This window comes from Salmo salar, chromosome 02, assembly GCF_965601325.2.
Source record: "Salmo salar chromosome 02, fSalSal1, whole genome shotgun sequence".
Classification (NCBI taxonomy): domain Eukaryota; kingdom Metazoa; phylum Chordata; class Actinopteri; order Salmoniformes; family Salmonidae; genus Salmo; species Salmo salar.
In genome coordinates, this window is record NC_138292.1 from 82484706 (window position 1) to 82508624 (window position 23919).

The 23919-nt window shown below is 42.4% G+C and overlaps 2 protein-coding genes across 2 annotated transcripts; one reads left to right on the forward strand and one right to left on the reverse strand.

The window, feature by feature from the left end:
* Window positions 1-1309: 1309 nt before the first annotated feature.
* Window positions 1310-2138, forward strand: LOC123736549 (uncharacterized). Its single transcript, XM_082969505.1, has one exon. It carries the CDS (start codon window positions 1428-1430, stop codon window positions 2136-2138), a length of 711 nt encoding a protein of 236 aa, XP_082825631.1. The 5' UTR covers window positions 1310-1427.
* Window positions 2139-8112: 5974 nt separating this feature from the next.
* Window positions 8113-14424, reverse strand: LOC106564047 (uncharacterized). The gene is made up of 2 exons (XM_014130026.3): window positions 13789-14424; window positions 8113-9212 (listed from the first exon to the last, which is right to left on the reverse strand). Exons 1-2 carry the CDS (start codon window positions 14198-14200, stop codon window positions 8476-8478), a joined length of 1149 nt encoding a protein of 382 aa, XP_013985501.3. The 5' UTR covers window positions 14201-14424; the 3' UTR covers window positions 8113-8475.
* Window positions 14425-23919: the final 9495 nt, after the last annotated feature.

Consider the following 23919-nt stretch of genomic DNA (forward strand, 5'->3'; position numbering starts at 1 on the left):
TCATAAGTGTGAAGCCGAAAGAGAGATACAGTTGGAATATTGGTTTTAATCTTGTGATAGAGGAAAGGCAGAACGCTGTTTGAAAAGAGGTAATCGCTGGGCTATGTTTGGCGGGAAAGAAGCGTTTTGTGATGTGATAAATTCTGCTTATTGATTCGTGGTATTGATTGTTTAGTAACACCAGTGAATTGAACATTGCATGGAAAAATATCAAGTCATTAAGGTGAATTACAGGTGGAGTTAATTTTATATTAACAGGGACGGTGCACATTAAACACAGTTGTGTATAATGGCAGGGTATTCCTAGCAAACAGAATGGGCCGGTTTGCAGACAAACTGAAGGGGTTTTAAGGTTTTAAGCAATCTTGGGTCAAATTAGTTAAATAGTACGTAAAAAATATGGGGTTTCATAGATTGAAGTACAGTATTGTATCCAAGGGTAGCGCATGTTCAATTAAGTTTAAAACTAATGATTGAGGGGAGTACAATGGAATTATAAGCATTTTTAGGTTTTGTTTGTAGTTAACTTTTGGGTTTTTGAATCGGTGTAGTATGAGGAAATGCTGACCAAGTGGTTATTTTATGGAAAAAGGAGTGCTTTGGGAAAAATTCCTAGGGACAGGATATCTTAAAGGGGTAGACACACATGGCATTTTGAAGTTTTGTTTTCTGAGTTTTAATTAAGCACGTGAAATTCTTTTATTGAGGGATCTAGTCTAGATTAAACCTCATAGACCATTTTATCATGTGGAGGTTTCATTCAGCTCTCTTTTTAACCAAATACTATGTTTGTCTTTGACAGAAGAGAGACCAGACTCACAGTGGGAAGAGTCCTTCAGAAGAAGCAGCCCCAAAGACATCCAAACCAGTAAGACCACACCACTGCTCCCAGTGTGGAAAGATATTTATCAGGTTAGGGCACCTGAAAAAACACACACAGGAGAGAACCATTTCTACTGCTCCCAGTGTGGAAAGGGTTTTAGACACTCAGGCCATCTAAAAGTGCATGCAAGAACACACACTGGAGAGATGCCATATCAATGCTCCCAGTGCGATTTTTTTCTTTTACTCATCAGGGGTCCGTAAATCACATGAGAGAACACACTTAGGAGAAAGGCCTTTCCAATGCTCTCAGTGTGGAAAGAGATTTACCCGGTCAGGGAATCTGAATATGCATTTGAGAACACACACAGGGGAGAAGCCTTTCCACTGCTCCCTGTGTGGAAAGAGTTTTACGTGGTTAGGGAACTTTAAAATGCATGAGAGAATACACACAGGAGAGAAGCCTTTCCACTGCTCCCTGTGTGGAAACAGTTTTACCTATTTAGTGACACTGAAAAAGCATGAGTTGACACACACAGGAGAGAAGCCTTTCCAATGCTCCCAATGTGGAAAGAGTTTTACCCAGTTAGTGAACCTGAAAAGGCATGAAGGAACACACAGGAGAGAAGCCTTGCCACTGCTCCTTGTGTGGTAAGCGTTTTACCCAGTTAGTGAACCTGAAAAGGCATGAAAGAACACACACTGGAGAGAAGCCATATCAATGCTCCCAGTGTGGAAATACATTTTTCTCATCACGGGACCTGAAATCACATGAGAAAACACACTTAGCAGAAAGGGCTTTCCAATGTTCTCAGTGTGGAAAGAGTTTTACCCAGTTAGGGAACCTGAATAGGCATTTGAGAACACACACAGGGGAGAAGCCTTACCACTGCTTAGACTGTGGAAAGAGCTTTACCCAGCAAGGGGACCTGAAATCACATGAGCGGACACACACAGGAGATAAGCCTTTCCAATGCTCCCAGTGTGGAAAAAGTTTTGCCTGCTTAGGGAACTTGAAAATGCATGAGAGAATACACACAGGAGAGAAGCCTTTCCGCTGCTCCCTGTGTGGAAAGAGTTTTACCTATTTAGGGACACTGAAAAAGCATGAGATGACACACACAGGAGAGAAGCCTTTCCAATGCTCCCAATGTGGAAAGACATTTTCCCAGTCAGAGGACCTGCAATCACATGAGAGAATAGAGAGGCTGTGTTTTGACATACAGTACCAGTCAAAAGTTTGGACACACCTACTCATTCAAGGATTTTCTTTATTTTTACTGGCAGAGCTTGAGAGGATCTGCAGTGAAGAATAGGAGAAACTCCCCAAATACAGGAGTGCCAAACTTGTAGTGTCACACCCAAGAAGACTTGAGGCTGTAATCGCTGCCAAAGGTACTTCAACAAAGTACTGAGTAAAGGGTCTGAATACTTATGTAAATGTCATATTTTTTGTGTGTGTGTAGATTGATGAGGGAAAAAGCTGGTGGAGAGAATGCCAAGAGTGTGCAAAGCTGTCATCAAGGCAAAGGGTGGCTACTTTAAAGAATCTCAAATATAAAATATATTTTGATTTGTTTAACCTGTTGGGGGTAGGGGGCAGTATTGACACGGCCGGATAAAAAAACGTACCCGATTTAATCTGGTTACTACTCCTGCCCAGTAACTAGAATATGCATATCATTATTGGCTTTGGATAGAAAACACCCTAAAGTTTCTAAAACTGTTTGAATGGTGTCTGTGAGTATAACAGAACTCATATGGCAGGCAAAAACCTGAGAGGATTCTGAACAGGAAGTGGCCTGTCTGACAAGTTGTTGTTCATCTTGGCTCTTTTTATTGAAGACTGAGGATCTTTGCTGTAACGTGACAGTTCCTACGGCTCCCATAGGCTCTCAGAGCCCGGGGAAAAAGCTGAATGATATCGAGGCAGCCCCAGGCTGAAACACATTATCGCTTTTGGCAAGTGGCCGATCAGAGGACAATGGGCTTAGGCGCGTGCCCGAGTCGACCCCATGCTTTATTTTCTTTCGTCTGTTTACCTAAATGCAGATTCCCGGTCGGAATATTATCGCTTTTTTACAAGAAAAATGGCATAAAAATTGATTTTAAACAGCGGTTGACATGCTTCGAAGTACGGTAACTCTTAAACTGAGTTAAATCAAGGTTTAATACGTAATCTTGTTGCACCAAACTTAAAACCTAGATTTGAATTAATCCTAGATATATGTAATTAATTAACTTTAATTTGGACTTTAATCCAAGATCAAATGTAATCTTGATGCTCCATTGTTTAAAAAAAGTACATGTAGTTTCATTTAAACTGCTACTGATTGAGGAAGTTTAAATTCATCAAATGTCCATGTATGTGCTTTATTTTAGGTGTGATTCACAATTTTAGCTCCTGTGGTTTATCAGTGAATGTACAATTCAACTAGCCAGCTAACTCATTCATTTTTTTTTTAATCATTAGCCTGAAGTGAAAACTCACTTTGCTAACTATCTAGTAAGCTAGCAATGACCCGTGCTGGTTTGTTTCCAAAGAAAAATAATTAGAACATGTTGCTATGGTGAATCCATTGACACGTATCACTAACCATAGTTTAGTGATTTAACCTTACATTAACTAATCCAGGTTTAAAATTAAGTGGTGCAACACATCTCTGATTAATTATAAATCTAGATTTACAAACTTTAGATTAGGTTGCTCTGGATAATAATATCTGCTAAAATGTAAAAATGTATATGAGGAAACTTTGTACAGTTGGCTAAAAATAGTGGCGAGTAGACCTATGGTACTTTTTTCTCCAACCCACGTAGGCCTACCTAGCGAAATTAGCTAACATTAGCCCCTTTTCAGCATTGTTTTTAAAACACTCCCGAGTCAATTTCCACAGCCCAGCGGAAAACGAATTAGCATTAAAAAAATCCCCATAAAAATCTGTTTAAATTATATACTGTATCTTAATAGTGTTTAATCGCAATGGCTGCTGACAAAACATTAAAGGCTAAATAGATTTATTGACCACGTCAAATTGGCTAGCTAGCTAATAACAGATCACATCAATATGGCTAGCTACCTAAGGTAATAACAGATCATGTCAATATGGATAGCTAGCTAGCTAATAACAGCTTATGTCAATATGACTAGTTAACAAGCTAATAACAGATTATGTCATTATGGCTAGTTAATTAACTAGCTAACTTTCAGGGGATAAACTAGATGGCTATATTTGCTTGCCATCTATAGTGGTGATGACAGTTGGTCCGACTGACAACTTTACCAGGAGGAGGACTTGCCAATGTCAAACTCTTTCCAAAAGCCTAATCTCTGATGAAGCAAGCTAAATGACATGTTGTTTGCTTAGCTAATGGTTCTGGCTACCCTCACATATCTGTAAATACATGATCCATTGATGTTTACTGATCATGAAAAGCATGCAGTTGCTTGCTGTTTAACTCTGATAGAGATACATGTGGAATAATCAGAAATGTGTAGTTCTGACTAGGCGCTAAAAAGAGGTGATGATATTAAAACCAAATAGTTATAACATTTATTTACCAATCCCCTGAAAACGGCACGTAGTTGTCAAGGGTTTTAGTGGAGCTGAGGTCTCCTTACCTCCCTGCAGCCAAATTGAACACTCGGCACCATATTGTGACGTTTTATTGATAACGACCTATTCAATTACTAGAGAGGCTATTTCATAAACCCTCAAAGTTCCATATTTCTATTGACTCAGTCTGTCTTACCTTATAGGCCTAACTCAATATTAAGGACCTAACAACACCATAGATGTTTTAAAAACAAATAATATAGAGCTTCAAATCATGTTTGTTTTAAAAATAATAATAATGTTTTCATGGGATGTTGAGTTTTGAGACTGAACAAAGCACTACAAAATAGATATTCAGAGATGTTTTGGCTTAAATGTGAAAAATATATCCTAAATAGGAGCATTAGATCCATTGTTAACGTTTGTGAATTGCCCCTAGCTCTGGATCATGACTCAGTTCCATTACATTACACATAAGAGTAATTTGATCATGACTCAGTTCCATTACATTACACATAAGAGTAATTTGATCATGACTCAGTTCCATTACACTACACATAAGAGTAATTTGATCATGACTCAGTTCCATTACACATAAGTAATTTGATCATGACTCAGTTCCATTACATTACACATAAGAGTCATTTGATCATGACTCAGTTCCATTACATTACACATAAGAGTCATTTGATCATGACTCAGTTCCATTACATTACACATAAGAGTAATTTAGTTTTGTTAAGAGCCCTGATGCTCACACTAACACACATTGGTTTTGGTAGAAATAAGGACCATATCTTTCATATCAGCAAGAAATAATAAATTAAAAACAACTAAAAGGTTAAATTGATGCACACCTTTATAGGGTTTGTGTTCCCACACGGCCATATCTCCATGTTACAGCAGCGTGTTTACAGAAAACAGACGGAAGACAGCGTGGACTACATGCTCTAATTAGCTATATGCATCTCCGAACACCTGTGTGTAAACGGGAAGACGGAAGCCACAAACGTAACCGGTTAAAACAGTGAGTGTGTATTTCACATTTGTGAAATTATTTTGATGTGATATGAAAGTCGAGAGATTTGTGTTTCTAGAACCGTACCGCAATTGAGAATCAATTCACGTTTTGATTGAGTATTTGGCTCTTTTTGGCTTCCAGCGCCAATTTGCCTGTAAAACAGAACATGTCCTTGGCCTGTAAGGAGTAACAGACTGCTTTAGTTCATTATTGGGCTAGGTTGCCCCCAGTCTTTCTAGCTTTAACAATGCCTACAGAATAAAATTATTAAAGTGTATAACTTCAGTAGAATACCCCTCTAAAACCACACAGCTGCAGAATTTGTGCCCCTGTTTTTAAGACAGTACTCACTGGTGTTCATCAAATCTCCAGTCTCCTCCTCCTCTTCCACTCTCAAAGCTTCTTCTTCCTCCTCCTCTTTCACTGAAACATCCTCTTCCACCCTGAAAGCTTCTTCCTCTTCTTTCACTGTAACATCATCTTCTTCATTCAATGTGATAGCTTTCTCCACTTCTTTCAATGTGATAGCTTTCCCCTCTTCTTTCAATGTGATAGCTTTCTCCTCCTCTTCATTCAATGTGATAGCTTTCTCCTCCTCTTCATTCAATGTGATAGCTTTCTCCTCTTCTTTCAATGTGATAGCTTTCTCCTCCTCTTCATTCAATGTGATAGCTTTCTCCTCTTCATTCAATGTGATAGCTTTCTCCTCTTCTTTCAATGTGATAGCTTTCTCCTCCTCTTCATTCAATGTGATAGCATTCTCCTCCTCTTCTTTCACTGAAACATCCTCTTCCTCTTTCACCCTGAAAGCTTCTTCCTCTTCTTTCACTGTAACATCATCATCATCTTCCTCTTTCAATGTCATAGCTTTCTCCTCCTCTTCTTTCATTCCAAAAGCTTCTTTATCTTCTTCTTTGACAGTCATCTCCTCCTCCTCCTTCACTGTGATATCCTCCTCTTCCTCTTTCACGACAATGTTCAGTCCCAGAGCTTCTTTCTCAGACCAGCAGACCTCTTCTTTAGCAGGGGGGAAGTAGCTTATTGAGCTCATGGTCTGGGATGTTACCTAGCTAGCTAATAAGCATTAGGGAAAGGGAACGGGGGATACCTAGTCAGTTGTACAACTGAATGACTTCAACTGAAATGTGTCTTCCGCATTAAATCGACATCCACGTCTTCTGCGCCCAGGGAACAGTGGGTTAACTGTCTTGCTCAGGGGCAGAACTGCGATTAGCCTATTGTGCTCGGCTATCTTAACCAGAGCTGACTAACAACGTCAATATGAAATGAATCAACTTTATACGCAGACAGTGTGTTTAAAACGCTGAGGTTAATACGTATATAATGGTCCAAAGAGCTCCAATGTTTTGGTTTTATGTTTGCTGGTGAGCTACGGAGTTGGTTGAATCAGTAGCCATGTTGTTGTTTTTTGAAAAGTAAGCGCCCGGTCCACTAGATTATACGTCACGCAAGAAGCATCACTTGAAATTCACCCATCGCCCTCTGCTGACTGGAGTGAGTAACGCAGTTTAGGAAAATATTCACTACATTGTTTATTCTGGCAAATAATGTCATAAGAAGTCATTTCAAAACAACCAGATGACATGTGTTCTTTTTACTTCTTACAGATATGCTTTCCACTAGACATATTTAGACCTGAGGGGTACAACAATGCAGAATCAATGAGTTAGCCAGCAGTAATTGTAAATAAGAATTTGTTCTGAATTGGTAATACTTTCCTCTATGCAGATTTAGACCTGAAAGGGATTCAACAAAGCAAGATCAATGAGATAATTAGCTAACTTGCCTAATTATTATGGGGGATATGTTTTAATATATTTTTCAAAATAAACTTGAAATTTCCATGGTCTCTAATTGAATAACCAAAACAACCTAAAACGCATATCTAAGTTTAGTATTTTTTTTTTTATAAATCAGAAATTCAAAAGTAACTGCTGGTTGTTTATTAAAGTCAGCTGGATAACTTATTGATCCTGCTTAGTAGCATACTCATTTGAATATGGAATTGGACAATATTGATCTCTTTTTTTCAACATTTATTTTTTATTTTTAACTTGTACCCCTTTGGTAAAATGTTGTGATATCCAGTTGGTAGTTACAGTCTTGTCTCATCGCTGCAACTCCCGTACGGACGGGAGAGAGGCGAAGGTCGAGAGCCATGTGTCCTCCGAAACACGACCCTGCCAAACCACACTGCTTCTTGACACACTGCTTGCTTTAACCCGGAAGCCAGCCGCACCAACGTGTCGGAGGAAACACTATCCCGCTGCCGACTGAAGCCAGCGTGCACTGTGCCCGGCCCGCCACAAGGAGTCGCTAGAGCACGATGGGACAAGGAAATCCCAGCCGGCCAAACCCTCCGCTAACCCGGACAATGCTGGGCCAATTGTGCGCCGCCTTATGGTTCTCCCAGTCACAGCCGGCTGTGACATAGCCTGGGATCGAACCCGGGGCTGTTGTGACGCCTCAAGCACTGCGATGCAGTGCCTTAAACTGCTGCGCCACTCGGGAGGCCCAGGCATCAACATTCTATTCTGAATCCTCAGCAACGTCTTGCAATGTGCAAACGCTCTCCAAACTAAATATTCTCTATCTCTTATATATCCTCTACATCTCCATCTCCTATATCTCCTCTACCCCCTCCATCTATCTCCTCTACCTCTACCCCTCCATCTATCTCCTCTATCTCGTGTTGTAGTATACCCCTCTGTAGGGCTCCAGGAATGACACACAAAGAGAGTGAGTTTAAAATGGGCAATTTAATCACAGAGCATCTACATTCTTTCTGACATACTCCATATTCAGGTCATGTGTTGAAATAAAAAACACATTTATTTTTGAGTCTGCTTTTTATAATTTGATTTCATATCTCTTTCCACACTGAGAGCATTGATAACTTTTCTCTCAGGTGTGGACTTACATGCTCTTTCAGTTGCTTTAACCAGGTAAGTTTAAATCCACAGTGAGAGCAGTGGTAAAGCTTCTCTCCAGAGTGTATTTTTCAGGCTCCCTAACCAGATAAAACTCTTGCAACACTGGGAGCGGTGATGAGGCTCATTCTGTGTGTGTCCTCTCATGTCTTTTCAGGTCCCCTAACCGGGTATAACTCTTTACACACTGAGTGCATTGGAAATGCTTCTCTCCTGAGTGTGTCCTCTTGTGTGATGGCCCTGTGGGTCTCATTTCACATTGGGAGCAGTGGTAAGGCTTCTCCCCTGTATGTATTCTCTCATGCCTTTTCATGCTCCCAAACTCTGTAAAACTCTTTTCACACTGGGAACATTGGAAAGGTTTTTCACCTTTGTGTGTCCTCTCATGCCTTTTTAAGTTCGCTAGCTGGGTAAATATCTTTTCACAGTATGAGCAGTGGTAGGGCTTCTCCCCTGTGTGTGTTCTCAAATGCCTTTTCAGGTTCCCTAACTGAATAAAACTCTTTCCACACTGGGAACATTGGTAGGGCCTCTCGGCAGAGTGTGTTCTTTTATGCTTTAGCAAGTCCCCTGATGAGAAAAAAGTATTTTCACAATGGGAACAGTGGTAAGGTTTCTCTCTTGTGTGTGATCTCTCATGTATTTTCAGGCTCCCTAATTGGGTAAAACTCTTTCCACACTGGGAACATTGGAAAGGCTTTTCTCCTGTGTGTATTCGTTCATGTTCTTTTAGGTAACATAACCACTTAAAACTCTTTACACAGTGGGAACACTGGTGTGGTCTCACTGGTTTGGGCGTCTCTAGGTCTTGTTCCCCTGAAGGACTCTTCCTGCTGTCAGAGTGACAGTGTGGTCTCTCTCCTGCCAAGGACAAACAGTGTATTTAGGTAAATACTAAACAGGGACCTGAATAAAACCTGCACATGATAAAACTGTCTTCCTCTGAGGTTTAATCCAGACTAGATCCCTCAATAACCTGAGGTCAGTATTTTAGGTTGTTTAATCCAAATCCAAATTATAATTTGTTGTTTTGATTCTGTCCTCTTCATCATTTGAAAAGAAACTGAAAGTCAAGATCTCAACCAAATGTCACGAAATCAGACATTATGTCACGTCCTGACCAGTAAAGGGGTTATTTGTTATTATAGTTTGGTCAGGACGTGGCAGGGGGTGTTTGTTTTATGTGGTTCGGGGTTTGTTGGTATATGTGTTTTGTAGAGGGGTGTTTGTTTAGATTAGTCCGGGGTTTTTGGTTAGGTTCTATGTTGTGTATTTCTATGTTAGATCTAGGGTGTTTAGTTCTATGTTTAGTTAATTGAGATGGGCCTTCAATTGGAGATAGCTGTTCCTCGTTGCCTCTGATTGAAGGTCCTATGTATAGGGGTGTGTTTGTTGTAGGAATTGTGGGAGGTTGTTTTTGCATTGTTATGTTTAGCCTGCAAGACTGTCTAGCTGTCGTTCGTTTTTTAGTTTTGTTGTTTTTGTGTAATGTTCGTCATAAAATAAATATGAGTATTCACGTGGGGGGGGCACACGGGTAGTTTGGCTGGGCCAGGGTTAAGCCCCAAGCCAACTCCCCGTGCTTATCGGAAGCAGCCTGTTATTGGTCAGGTCCCGTGCTATGGGGTGATACGCACGGCACCGAGGCCGAGCATTCACAAGTCGGTGTGCGAGGTGCCAGCGCCCCGCATTTGCCAGGGGGAAGCGGGCATCCAGCCAGTAAGGGTGGTGCCAGTACTGTGCTCGAGTCCGTCAGTGCGCCTTCACGGCCCAGTGTATCCTGTTCCTGCTCCTCGCACTAGCCCTGAGGTGCGTGTATCCAGCATGGCGTCTCCAAAGCCAGCACCACGCACCAGGCCTCCAGTGCGTCAGCCCAGTCCAGCTCGTCCTGTTCCTGCTCCTCGCACTAGCCTTGGGGTGCGTGTCTCCAGTCTGGTACCTCCACAACCAGCCCCACGCATCAGGCTACCAGTGCTTCAGCCCCGTCCAGAGCTTCCGACGACAGTACCCCGTCCAGAGCTTCCGGCGACAGTACCCCGTCCAGAGCTTCCGGCGACAGTACCCCATCCAGAGCTTCCGGCGACAGTGCCCCGTCTAGAGACGGCCTACAGTCCGGAACCGAGTGAGACGGCCTACAGTCCGGAACCGAGTGAGACGGCCTACAGTCCGGAACCGAGTGAGACGGCATACAGTCCGGAATCGGCGCAGCCAGAGTCGCCCTACTGTCCGGAGCCCCCAGAGTCGCCCTACTGTCCGGAGCCCCCAGAGTCGCCCTACTGTCCGGAGCCCCCAGAGTCGCCCTACTGTCCGGAGCCCCCAGAGTCGCCCTACTGTCCGGAGCCCCCAGAGTCGCCCTACTGTCCGGAGCCCCCAGAGTCGCCCTACTGTCCGGAGCCCCCAGAGTCGCCCTACTGTCCGGAGCCCCCAGAGTCGCACTACAGTCCGGAGCCCCCAGAGTCGCCCTACTGTCCGGAGCCCCCAGAGTCGCCCTACTGTCCGGAGCCCCCAGAGTCGCCCTACTGTCCGGAGCCCCCAGAGTCGCACTACAGTCCGGAGCCCCCAGAGTCGCCCTACTGTCCGGAGCCCCCAGAGTCGCCCTACTGTCCGGAGCCCCCAGAGTCGCCCTACAGTCCGGAGCCCCCAGAGTCGCACTACAGTCCGGAGCTCCCAGAGTCGGTCTTCTGCCCGAGGTCTACAGCGAAGCGCTTCAGCCCGAGGTCTACAGCGATGCGCTTCAGCCCGAGGCATTCAGCGGGGGTGGACAGGTTAGGTGGGGGGACTAAGGCCAGAGTCTGAGCCACCTCCACAGTAGGAGGATTGGGGAGGGGGGGGTGTAGCACGGGAACCGTCGGTAACGGTAGCCACCCTCCCTTTTGTTTGAGGGGTTTATTTTTGTCGTTATTTGTTTTATTTTTTGTGAGGTGCATCCGGGGTCTGCACCGTTGGGGGGGGGGGGGGTACTGTCACGCCCTGACCAGTAAAGGGGTTATTTGTTATTATAGTTTGGTCAGGACGTGGCAGGGGGTGTTTGTTTTATGTGGTTTGGGGTTTGTTGGTATATGTGTTTTGTAGAGGGGTGTTTGTTTAGATTAGTCCGGGGTTTTTGGTTAGGTTCTATGTTGTGTATTTCTATGTTAGATCTAGGGTGTTTAGTTCTATGTTTAGTTAATTGAGATTGGGCCTTCAATTGGAGGCAGCTGTTCCTTGTTGCCTCTGATTGAAGGTCCTATGTATAGGGGTGTGTTTGTTGTGGGAATTGTGGGAGGTTGTTTTTGCATTGTTATGTTTAGCCTGCAAGACTGTCTAGCTGTCGTTCGTTTTTTCGTTTTGTTGTTTTTGTGTAATGTTCGTCATAAGATAAATATGAGCATTCACGTACCCGCTGCATTTTGGTCCCCTTCCTACGACAGCCGTTACACATTAGTTGTAATAATAAAGGACATAAAATGTGGAGAGATTTCAAATCAGAACAGTCTAACATTTTAGTCATTTAGCTCTTATCCAGAGAGACTCACAGGAGCCATTAGGGTGACTTGCCTCCTCAGGTATAAGGGAGAGACGTAGTCCTTTATTAGGTCTTTAATATTACTGCTATAAGGTATATAGGGAGACACGTAGTGTAGCTGTAATATTATAGCTGTAATATTAAGGACCTAATAAAGGACTACGTGTCTCCCTATATACCTTATAGCAGTAATATTAAAGATCTAATAAAGGACTACGTCTCTCCCTTATACCTGAAATATCAATGACCTAATAAAGGACTATGTGTCTCCCTATACCTTATAGCAGTAATATTAAAGACCTAATAAAGGACTACATGTCTCCCTATATACACCTTATAGCTGTAATATTAAAGACCTAATAAAGGACTACGTGTCTCCCTATACCTTGTAGCTGTAATATTAAGGACCTAATAAAGGACTACGTGTCTCCCTATACCTTGTAGCTGTAATATTAAGGACCTAATAAAGGACTACGTGTCTCCCTATACCTTATAGCTGTAATATTAAAGACCTAATAAAGGACTACGTGTCTCCCTATACCTTATAGCTGTAATATTAAGGACCTAATAAAGGACTACGTGTCTCCCTATACCTTGTAGCTGAAATATTAAGGACCTAATAAAGGACTACATGTCTCCCTATATCTGAAATATTAAGGACCTAATAAAGGACTACGTGTCTCCGTTATAGCTGAAATATTAAGGACCTAATAAAGGACTGTGTCTCCCTATACCTTATAGCTGAAATATTAAGGACCTAATAAAGGACTACGTGTCTCCCTATACCTTATAGCTGTGATATTAAAGACCTAATAAAGGACTACGTGTCTCCCTATACCTTATAGCTGTAATATTAAAGACCTAATAAAGGACTACGTGTCTCCCTATACCTTGTAGCTGAAATATTAAGGACCTAATAAAGGACTACGTGTCTCCCTATACCTTGTAGCTGAAATATTAAGGACCTAATAAAGGACTACATGTCTCCCTATATCTGAAATATTAAGGACCTAATAAAGGACTACGTGTCTCCGTTATAGCTGAAATATTAAGGACCTAATAAAGGACTGTGTCTCCCTATACCTTATAGCTGAAATATTAAGGACCTAATAAAGGACTACGTGTCTCCCTATACCTTATAGCTGTGATATTAAAGACCTAATAAAGGACTACGTGTCTCCCTATACCTTATAGCTGTAATATTAAAGACCTAATAAAGGACTACGTGTCTCCCTATACCTTGTAGCTGAAATATTAAGGACCTAATAAAGGACTACGTGTCTCCCTATACTTTATAGTATAACTAATGGGGATTCCTAATAAACCCCAGGAAGAGTAGCTGCTGCCTTGGCAGGAACTAAACCCCGGGAAGAGTAGCCGCTGCCTTGGCAGAAACTAATGGGTATCCATAATAAACCCCAGGAAGAGTAGCCGCTGCCTTGGCAGGAACTAATGGGTATCCATAATAAACCCCAGGAAGAGTAGCCGCTGCCTGGGCAGCAGTTAATGGGGATCCCCAATTAAATACAAATACATAACAGCACTTACAGTAGACCGGGTCAGCTCTAGCAGGGCAGACATTTTTCTAACTGACTTGTTGGAAAGGTACCATCCTATGACGGTGCCATGTTGAAAGTCACTGAGCTCTTCAATAAGGCCATTCTACTCCCAATGTTTGTCTATGAAGATTGCATGGCGGTGTGCTCGATTTTATACACCTGTCAGCAACAGGTGTGGCTGAAATAGCCGAATCCACTAATTTGAAGGGGTGTCCACATACTTTTGTATACATAGTATATTATTAAACATACTTTAGAAACATGGGTATTTTGTAGACACACTTCCTCTCTGCTTACCTCATGTCAAATAAAAGTCCCCCACAAGTTATTCCTTTTTTGTGCACACCTGCAGGACAAAAGAAGCTATACTTACTGGTGTTAATCAGATCTTGATCCGTCTCCTCCTCCTCTTTCACTCCCAAAACGTCTTCCTCCTCCAGTTTTATTGAGATCACCTCCTCTTCCTCTTTCACTCTAGGTTCTTCCTCTTCTTTCACTATAACATCCTCCTCCTCTTCCTTTTTTATTCTGAAATCTTCTACCTCCCCCTCTTCCACTGTGACAGCCTCTATCTCCTCTTCCACTCCAAATGTTTTTTTATTTTCTTTCACTGTAACATGATCTTCCTCCTCTTCCTCCTTTATCGTTCTGAAAGCTTCTTCCTCTCCTTTTACTGTAATATCCTCCTCTTCCTCTTTCACGACAATGTTCAGCCCCAGAGCTTCTTTCTCCGCCCAGCATACATTATCTTCTTTAGCAGGGGAGGAGTAGTTTAGTGAGCTCATGGTTGGGGTTGTCAGCTAGCTAGCTAGTTTGCATTAGCGACAAGCTTAGTGCTTGGCTGAGTAACAATTTCAACAAATTGAACAAGCAAATTACTTTTAAGTGAACTAGTATATACGTTAACAGGATTGTGTTTAAAAATAACTTCAATGTTTCGGTTTTATGTTGGCTAGCAAGCTGCCGAAGTGGTTGAATCGGTAGCTTTGTTGTTGTTGTTGTTGTTGAAGATCTGTCCCGTCCACTAGATTATACGTCACCCAAGAAGCGCCACCTGAAAGACTCACATCGCCTGCTGCTGACTGTAGTTGGTAACGGAGTTTAGAAACAAACGCAAACAATGTAAAAAAAAATGTACAGACAATATTTCCCTATACACAGACTTAGACCTGAATATGAATATGTACATTATGAACTACAATTGTAATTGTTTAAAAAAAACGTAGCTAAGCCAATGTTGACAATATAATGTCAATTGGCTTCCATGAGAGTGCAGCACTAATTACATAGGTCCATTAGCTTAAACACTTACTGTTGTGAAGGTTTATGGCACCCCTACATACATGACTCTAATCGCCTCCAATTACCAAAGGCCACACCCCTTCCCTCCACACCTGTTCCCACTCCCTTAATCACCTCTCCTCTAATTTTTCACTCCTGTTTCCCCATATAAGCGTTCTGATTCTTCCTCAGCACTAGTAATCCGTCATGCTTGGTGTTGCCATAGTAATCCGCCATGCTTGGTGTTGCCATAGTAATCCGTCATGCTTGGTGATGCCATAGTAATGGTTAATGCTTGGTGTTGCCATAGTATTGGGTCATGCTTGATTATGCCATAGTAATGTGTCATACCCCATAATGATGAAGCAAAAACAGGTTTTTAGACATATTTTAAAACAACATAAATACCTTATTTACATAAGTATTCAGACCCTTTGCTATGAGACTCACAATTGAGCTCAGGTGCATCCTGTTTCCATTGATCATCCTTGAGATGTTTCTACAACTTGATTGTATTCCACCTGTGGAAAATTGAATTGATTGGACATGATTTGGAAAGACACCCCCCCTGTCTATATACGGTCCCAAGTTGACAGTTCAGCAAAAACCAAGCCATGAGGTCGAGGGGAATGTCCGTAGGATTGTGTCGAAGCACAGATGTGGGGAAGGGTACCAAAAAAATGTCTGCAGCATTGAAGGTCCTTAAGAACACAGTGGCCTCCATCACTCTTAAATGGAAGAAGTTTGGAACCACCAAGACTCTTCCTAGAGCTGGCCGCCCGGACAAACTGAGCAATCGAGGGAGAATGGCCTTGGTCTGGGAGTTGACCAAGAACCCCATGGTCACTCTGACAGAGCTCCAGAGTTCTTCTGTGAAGATGGGAGAACCTTCCAGAAGGACAACCATCTCTGCAGCACTCCACCAATCAGGCCTTTATGGTAGAGTGGCCAGACAGAAGCCATTCCTCAGTAAAAGGCACATGAAAGCCCGCTTAGAGTTTGCCAAAAGGCACCTAAAGGACTCTCAGACCATGAAAAACAAGATTCTCTTGTCTGATAAAACCAAGATTGAAGTCTTTGGCATGAATACCAAGTGTCACATCTGGAGGAAACCTGGCACCATCCCTACGGTGAAGCATGGTGTTGGCAGCATCATGCTGCGGGGATGTTTTTCAATGGCAAGAACTGGGAGACTAGTCAGGATCGAGGGAAAGATGAACGGAGCAAAGTACAGAGAGATCCTTAATGAAAACCTGCTCCAGAGTGCTCAGGACCTCAGACTGGGGCGAAGGTTCACCTTCCAACAGGACAACAACCCTAAGCACACAGCCAAGACAACACAGGAGTGGGTTCAGGACAAGTCTTTGAATGTCCTTGAGTGACCCAGCCAGAGTCCAGACTTCAACCCAATCTAACATCTCTGGAGAGACCTGAAAATAACTGGAAAGCGACACTCACCATCCAACCTGACAGAGCTTGAGAGGATCCGCAAAGAATAACGGGAGAAACTCCCCAAATACAGGTGTGCCAAGATTGTAGCGTCATACTCAAGAAGACTCAAGACTGTAATCTATGTCAAAGGTGCTTCAACCAAGTACTGAGTAAAGGGTCTGAATACTTATGTAAATGTGATATTTCATTTTTTTATTTCTACAAACCTGTTTTTGCTTTGTCGTTATGGGGTATTGTGTGTAGAAACAAGACATGTTTGTCCTCTACAAATAGAAGATAAATTGTGAAAGCTACTTTTATGTCTGTTATAGATTATGGGGATATTCTCCATATGCATGCTACGGCATCCACACTTAAACTGCTGGATGCTACTTATCATTGCGCGCTTAGGTTTATTACGGGTGCTAGCCACAGAACTCACCACTGTGTTTTATATCAAAATGTGGGTTGGACGCCGCCCGGGTGGCGCAGTGGTCTAAGGGCTGTGCCACCAGAGATTCTGGGTGCGAGCCCAGGCTCTGTCACAGCCGGCCGCGACTGGGAGGTCCATGGGGCGACGCACAATTGGCCCAGCATCGTCTGGATTAGGGAGGGTTTGGCCAGCAGGGATATCCTTGTCTCATCGCGCACTAGTGACTCCTGTGGCGGGCCGGGCGCAGTGCACGCTGACCAGGTCACTAGGTGTACGGTGTTTCCTCCGACACATTGGTGCGGCTGGCTTCTGGGTTGGATGTGCGTTGTGTCAAGAAGCAGTGCGGCTTGGTTGGGTTGTGTTTCGGAGGACGCATGGCTCTCGACCTTCGCCTCTCCCGAGTCCGTGCGGGAGTTGCAGCGATGGGACAGACTGTAACTATCACAAAATTGGGGAGAAAAAGGGGGTTACATTTTTGTTTTTATATAAATGTGGGTTGGACTTCGCTGTCCATGAGACGAGAACAACATGTTCTCGTGTTTGTCTATAAAGCACTTCTGAATAAACTTATTTACCACTCATCAACATTATAATTATAATTCATAAAACCAGGTCTCAAGCATGGATTACACTTGAGGCCCCTGTGATCTCCACAGAGTTGGGTATGGCTGTCTTTTCCTGTTACGCTCCTTATGGAATAGCCTGCAGACTAAACTTAAACTTGAGTCTCTTGTCCCCCTTGCCAATTTTAAACATTTATTGGAGATTTTTTTTTTTGTATTGCTTGTAACTGCTTCGGGTAATGCAAGTTCTTGTGCTATTAGGGGAATAACCTATGTGTAAATGTAACAATCTGCTGCTGAATTTTTTGTGTGTTATCTGTGATCGTTTTGTTTGTCTTGTGTAATTTCTTAATCATTGTACCTAAACTGAATGTGTAAACATGTATACGCAGGGCCCAGCTGTGATTACAGGGTGAAATAAGACCTGACATGTTAAGCAGTTTTTACATGAACAACTATTTTAAATACATCCAAATAATTCCAATATTTATTTGAAAGTACTGTATTTCAAATACTTAAAACAATATGTATTTGAAGTAATTGTAAATACATGCCAATACTTTCCAAGTGGTATTTTCAAATGCATTCCAATTTTCAATTACTTGTATTGAAAAGTAATAGAAATACCTGAACTAGTATATGAACCAAAGGCCTGTTTGATATGATCATGTCTAAAGATAAAAAACATAAAAACAAATGTAGTCCTATTTTTGAGTATGATTTCATATGTACAATTAGATTTTAAAGGGGCATAAACAGACATTCTCAGTCAAAACCAGGGTTGGGGTCAATTCCATTTCAATTCAGAATGTAATTCCAATTCCAAAAATTATATACTTTATTGTCCATTTACATGGAAATGCATTTTGTGAAGTCAAACACAATACACTATAATACATGCTATATGAATAACACTGGAAAATCAGTGCATCTGTCCTATGTTCCACTGTTCAGAGGCCTATATCTGTCCTATGTCCTACTGTTCAGCAGCCTCTACCTGTCCTATGTCCTACTGTTCATCCTTCATCTGTCCTATGTCCTACTGTTCAGCAGCCTCTACCTGTCCTATGTCCTACTGTTCAGCCTACATATGTCCTGTCAGAATGAAGCTTTCCATGCTCATTAAAATCTCCATGTATTCTCTCTCATGCTCTTTCAGGCCACTTAACTGAACAAAACCCTTTCCACACTGGGTGCAGATGTGAGGCTACTCTCCTGTGTGTGTCCTTAGATGTTTTTTTTAGGTGCACTAACTGAACAAAACCCTTTCCACACTGGGAGCATAGGTGAGGCTTCTCTCCTTTGTGTGTCCTCTCATGCATTTTCAGGTTCCATAAATGGGTAAAACTTTTTCCACACAGGGAGCAATGGAAAGGCTTCTCTCCTGTGTGTGTCACCTCATGAGTTTTTAAGTTCCCTAACCGGGTAAAACTTTTTCCACACTGAGAGCACTGAAAAGGCTTCTCTCCGGTGTGTTTCATCTCATGTGCTTTCAGGCTCCCTACCCAGGTAAAACCCTTTTCACACTGAGAGCATTGGAATGTTTTTTCTCCTGTGTGTATTCTCTGATGATCTTTCAGATGTGATGACTGAAATAAATCTCTTTCCACACTGGGAGCATTCGAATAGCCTCTCTACAGAGTGTGTTCTCTCATGTGATTTCAGGTTCCCTCAAGAGAAAAATGTATTATCACACTGGGAGCATTGATACGGCTTCTCTCCAGTGTGTGTTCTCTTATGTTCTTTCAGATGCCCTATGCGGATAAATCTCTTTCCACACTGGGAGCATTGGTGTGGTCTTGCTGGTTTGGACGTCTCTGGGTCTGGTTCCTCTGAAGGACTCTTCCTGCTGTCAGAGGGAGAGTCTGGTCTCTCTCCTGTCAAAGACAAACAGAGTATTTGGTTAAACAGAGAGACCTGAATAAAATCTTCACATGATAAAACTGTCTGAGGTTTAATCCAGACTACTGTAGATCCCTCATTATAAAATGGTTAGTTTGGATCCTGGATGCTGATTGGTTGATAGCTCTTAGTTATTCACAATAATCCACTAGTAATACCTGTTAACAGTTCCATTTGAATCATACCTACACATCCACTGTCCCACAGCCCAGCCAGGCAATTTATAAACTAATCTCCACAACAACAAAAAAAACATATGGACATTTTAAACCCATGCTTCCAGCCTAACATTTGGTTTGCAACAGAGCGGATTAATATGAACTTCGCTATCTCAGACCTCCGCAACAATGTTGCAATTTTATAAATAATATAATAATAACCATTTTACAAACGCAACAAGGCACTCAACCCTGTGGATCACTATGAATAACACACTCTTAACGGCTGTTTCCTGGCGCTCCTCTCCACGTCACGCGTAACCCCTTACCCACGTCACCCCTTACCCACGTCACGCGTAACCCCTTACCCACGTCACGCGTAACCCCTTACCCACGTCACGCGTAACCCCTTACCCACGTCACGCGTAACCCCTTACCCACGTCACGCGTAACCCCTTACCCAAATCATGCTTAACCCCTTACACTCATGGGAATTGGCCTATATGGACAGGGCTAAATTGAAAGGTTTCTTACAGAAGAAATATGGAATGCATAACCATGATAGCAAGTAAAAAGGAACAGTTTGGAGATATGGGGAAAATTATTAGACTCAGGGTGAGGACAGCAATTCTCCTGAGAAGACTGACTGAATATTTCATGTGCATTTTACATTTACTGTACTTTTCGCTGCATTTGATGATAACAAAATCTGAATTTGGGGTAGGTACAAGATAAAACAAAAATGACAGCGTTTGAGTGAGAGGTCTAACTGGTGTCTCCAAGTGGACACACACCTCTCTAAACTGGGCACAGTTCCTAAGTCATTTCAATGCACTTTTATCACTCAAAGAAGTCTTCTGCTATAAGGTGCTTTTTTAGTTCTCCTAGTTGTGCCATTCAGGAACTAAAGCAAGCACACTTGTAGTTGTTTTTTTTGGAACACAGCCCTGCATCCTGCCTTTACACAATTAAATAGAGGGTAAATGCTACAGAGGGTAGTGCGTACGGCCCAGTATATCACTGGGGCCGAGCTCCCTGCCATCCAGGACTTCTATACCAGGCGGTGTCAGAGGAAGGCCTAAAAATTGTCAAAGACTCCAGCCACCCAAATCATAGACTGTTCTTTCTGTTACTGCACCCAAGCGGTACCGATGCACCATGTCTGGAACCAACAGGACCCTGACCAGCTTCTACCTCCCAGCCATAAGACTGCTAAGTAGTTAAGTAGCTAACCAATAGCTACCTGGACTATCTGCATTGACTCATCACACTGCTGTTACTGTTTATTATCTATCCTGTTGCCTAGTCACTTTATCCTTACCTATATGTACACATCTACCTCAATTACCTCGTACCCCTGCACATGGACTCGGTACTTGTACCTTGTGTATATAACTAAGTTATTACCTCGTACCCCTGCACATGGACTCGGTACTCGTAACCCGTGTATATAACTAAGTTATTTCCTCGTACCCCTGCACATGGACTCGGTACTCGTAACCCGTGTATATAACTAAGTTATTACCTCGTACCCCTGCACATGGACTCGGTACTCGTAACCCGTGTATATAACTAAGTTATTACCTCGTACCCCTGCACATGGACTCGGTACTCGTAACCCGTGTATATAACTAAGTTATTACCTCGTACCCCTGCACATGGACTCGGTACTCGTAACCCGTGTATATAACTAAGTTATTTCCTCGTACCCCTGCACATGGACTTGGTACTGGTACCCTTGTTCTATTGCCAACACGACAAGCTAAATGACTAAAATACGATCTTACAGTGTTTGGCTTTCACAAGGCAATTCAGAGAAGAAGATGGTAATGTTGGTGGGCATAGAATGGAGTCATGAGTGCATTCAGATGTGTTGTCTGCGGGAGATTTTCTTGAACATTCTGTCGAATTTCATTCATTCCTATGGAGGACTGCTCCTACTGGCGAGTGCCAATATGGCCGACCGGTAATGTTCATTCATTCTGTTCAGGACAACCCAGGGTATTACACCATGTCGTCTTGTAACTGTACAATGCACACGTTTTATGATATGGACATTTTGAAGAGCGCATTTTGGACTCACGGGTGCTTTGGTTTTCTTGTGTGGCATCAAAGCGGCATTTATTATAATCCTCAACGTCTCATCTTTCAAAATACATGGAGTCCTCATAATGTACAGCATTTCCCTCACTCAGACAACAAAACATTAGCAAAAGTTGCCCAATCAGCTGGAGGGATGGGGGCAACTTCTTGTCGCGCAGTGCTCCAGTTCAGAACGGCTGTCATTCTAAACCCATTCACAGAGCTGTGAAGCGGAGAGCCTGAGCTCCGACGTCATGTACAGCCGCCGTCTTCCAATTTAGGAGATTATCAGTGTCCAAATCGGATTTTTTTTAAATTGGTACACGGGTGCGAGTGGAAAGGGCTATGAACAGCCCTTAGTTGTGTGGTATTAACGATAATACAGGGGTTTGAGTGCCTTACTGCTTAAATTCAATCACCCGTGGCCAGTAGAACAATAGAACATTTAAGCCTGATCAAAATGATCCTTCCCTGTCTTGATTCTGTCCTCTTCATTATTTGAAAAGAAACCGAAAGGCAAGATTTCAACCAAATGTCACAAAATAAGACATGACTTTATAACAAAACTAAAACTAAAAAACCTAAAAACACCATTGAGATTTTCAAATCATAATTCTTTTCTCATGAGATGTTGAGTATTGAGATCGAACAAAGCACTAGAGAAAGAGATATTCAGAGATGTCTGTTATTACGTGCATGTTAAACAACTACAGCCTCCTCCTTGGACTTTCCATTCCCTATCTTCTGTCTCTGCGTCTCCCTCGACTGCCTCAGCCTTGGCTTATCTGGCAGTGCATTTCCCAATCTTCTCTCGACTGCCTCAGCCTTGGCTGATCTGGCAGTGCATTTCTCCATCTTCTCTCGATTGCCTCAGGCTTGGCTGATCTGGCAGTGCATTTCCTCTCTGCAGTTATTATATTCCAGGCCTTTTCTCTAATCTGGGCTTTCTTCTTCTCCCTGTAGAGACGCTGTTTTTCATTGTTTAACGTTTTATAGGTGGCCCCCAGTCTTTGTAGCTTTAACAATTTCTACAGTACAAAATAAATTATTCAAGTGTAGAACTTCAGTAGAATGCCCCTCTAAAACCACACATTAGTTCAACAACTGCAGAATTTGTGCCCTAGTTTTTAAGACAATACTCACTGGTGTTAATCAGATCTCCAGTCTCCCCCTCCTCTTTCACCACAAAAACGTCCTCTTCTTCCTTCGCTAAAACATCCTCTTCCTCTTCCACCCTGAAAGCTTCTTCCTCTTCTTTCACTGTAACATTATCTTCTTCTTTCAATGTGATATCTTTCTCCTCTTCTTCTTCTTTTAATGTGACATCTTTCTCCTCTTCTTCTTTCATTCCGAAAGCTTCTTTATCGTTTTCTTTGACTGTGACAGTCATCTCCTCCTCTTTAATATTCAATATTCAGTCCCAGAGATTCTTTTCCCGTCCAGCAGACCTCTTCTTTAGTAGGCGAGTCGCTTATTATTGAGCTCATGGTTGTGGATGTTGGCTTGCTAGCTAGCTAGCTCTTTTCGTCAAAGAAGTTCATGAATTTATCACTGCCGAAGTGAAAGCCATCCTCTCTTGAGGAATGCTGCTTTTTATAGTTAGCTTTTCTTATTCTCTTCAATTAAGTGGGAAAAATAGGATGATCGAGCAGCAGTGAGGGCTCTTCGATACTGCACGGTACTGTCTTTCCAAACTAATCGGAATACTTTCAGTTTGGTGTAGCGCCATTTCCGTTCCAATTTTCTGGAAACTTGCTTCATAGCTCGGGTATTTTCTGTAGACCAGGGAGCTAGTTTCTTATGACAAATGTTTTTAAGGGTGCGAATGCATCTAGAGTACTGTTGAACTCTGACGTCCTTGGGTAGTTGGAGGGAGTCTGGAAGGGGATCTAGGAATCTTTGGGTTGTCCGAGAATGAATAGCACTGCTTTTGATGATCATTGGTTGGGGTCTGAGCAAATTATTTGTTGCGATTGAAAACGTATTAAAATGGTGGTCCGACAGTCCAGGATTATGAGGAAAAACATTAAGATAATCAATATATATTATTCCACGCGACAAAACTAGGTCCAGAGTATGACTGTGGCAGTGAGTAGGTCCGGAGACATGTTGGACAAAACCCACTGAGTCGATGATGGCTCCGAAAGCCTTTTGGAGTGGGAACTCCAAAACATTAGTACTCTCAAAACAAATGCGTTAAGGAAAATGTTTTTATAATTGTTTAAAAATATATATTTGTATGTTTAGCTCACATAATATAATTTAAAAGTATCAATTCAGGTGTCTGTACTTGAATAAGTGTGTCAAAAACGAATGTAGACATTAATGAATGCAATTCTATAGCTTCCAAAATATTTTTTTTTACAACTGAGGCGTACCAAGATGGCTGCGCAGTGTCTGCAATACAGCGCCCCCTGTCAGTAATCCAGGGTTTCTACACATCATTGATCATAAGTAATTTCAAAATAACAACATACACACATATATATACACACAAAAGTAGGTGGACACCCCTTCAAATATATGGATTCGGCTATTTCAGCCACACCCCTTGCTGACAGGTGTATACAATCGAGCACACAGCCATGCAATCTCCATAGACAAACAATGGCAGTAGAATTGCCTTACTGAAGAGCTGTGACTTTCAACGAGGC

Excerpts from the sequence above, each read along its gene's own strand:
- LOC106564047 (XM_014130026.3), bottom strand. The coding sequence starts at position 14,200 with ATGAGCTCACTAAACTACTCCTCCCCTGCTAAAGAAGATAATGTATGC. Across the intron at positions 9,213-13,788 it reads TCAAGATCTGATTAACACCA|GAGAGAGACCACACTGTCAC; the intron begins GTAAGTATAGCT and ends TGTCCTTGGCAG.
- LOC123736549 (XM_082969505.1), top strand. The coding sequence starts at position 1,428 with ATGAAGGAACACACAGGAGAGAAGCCTTGCCACTGCTCCTTGTGTGGT.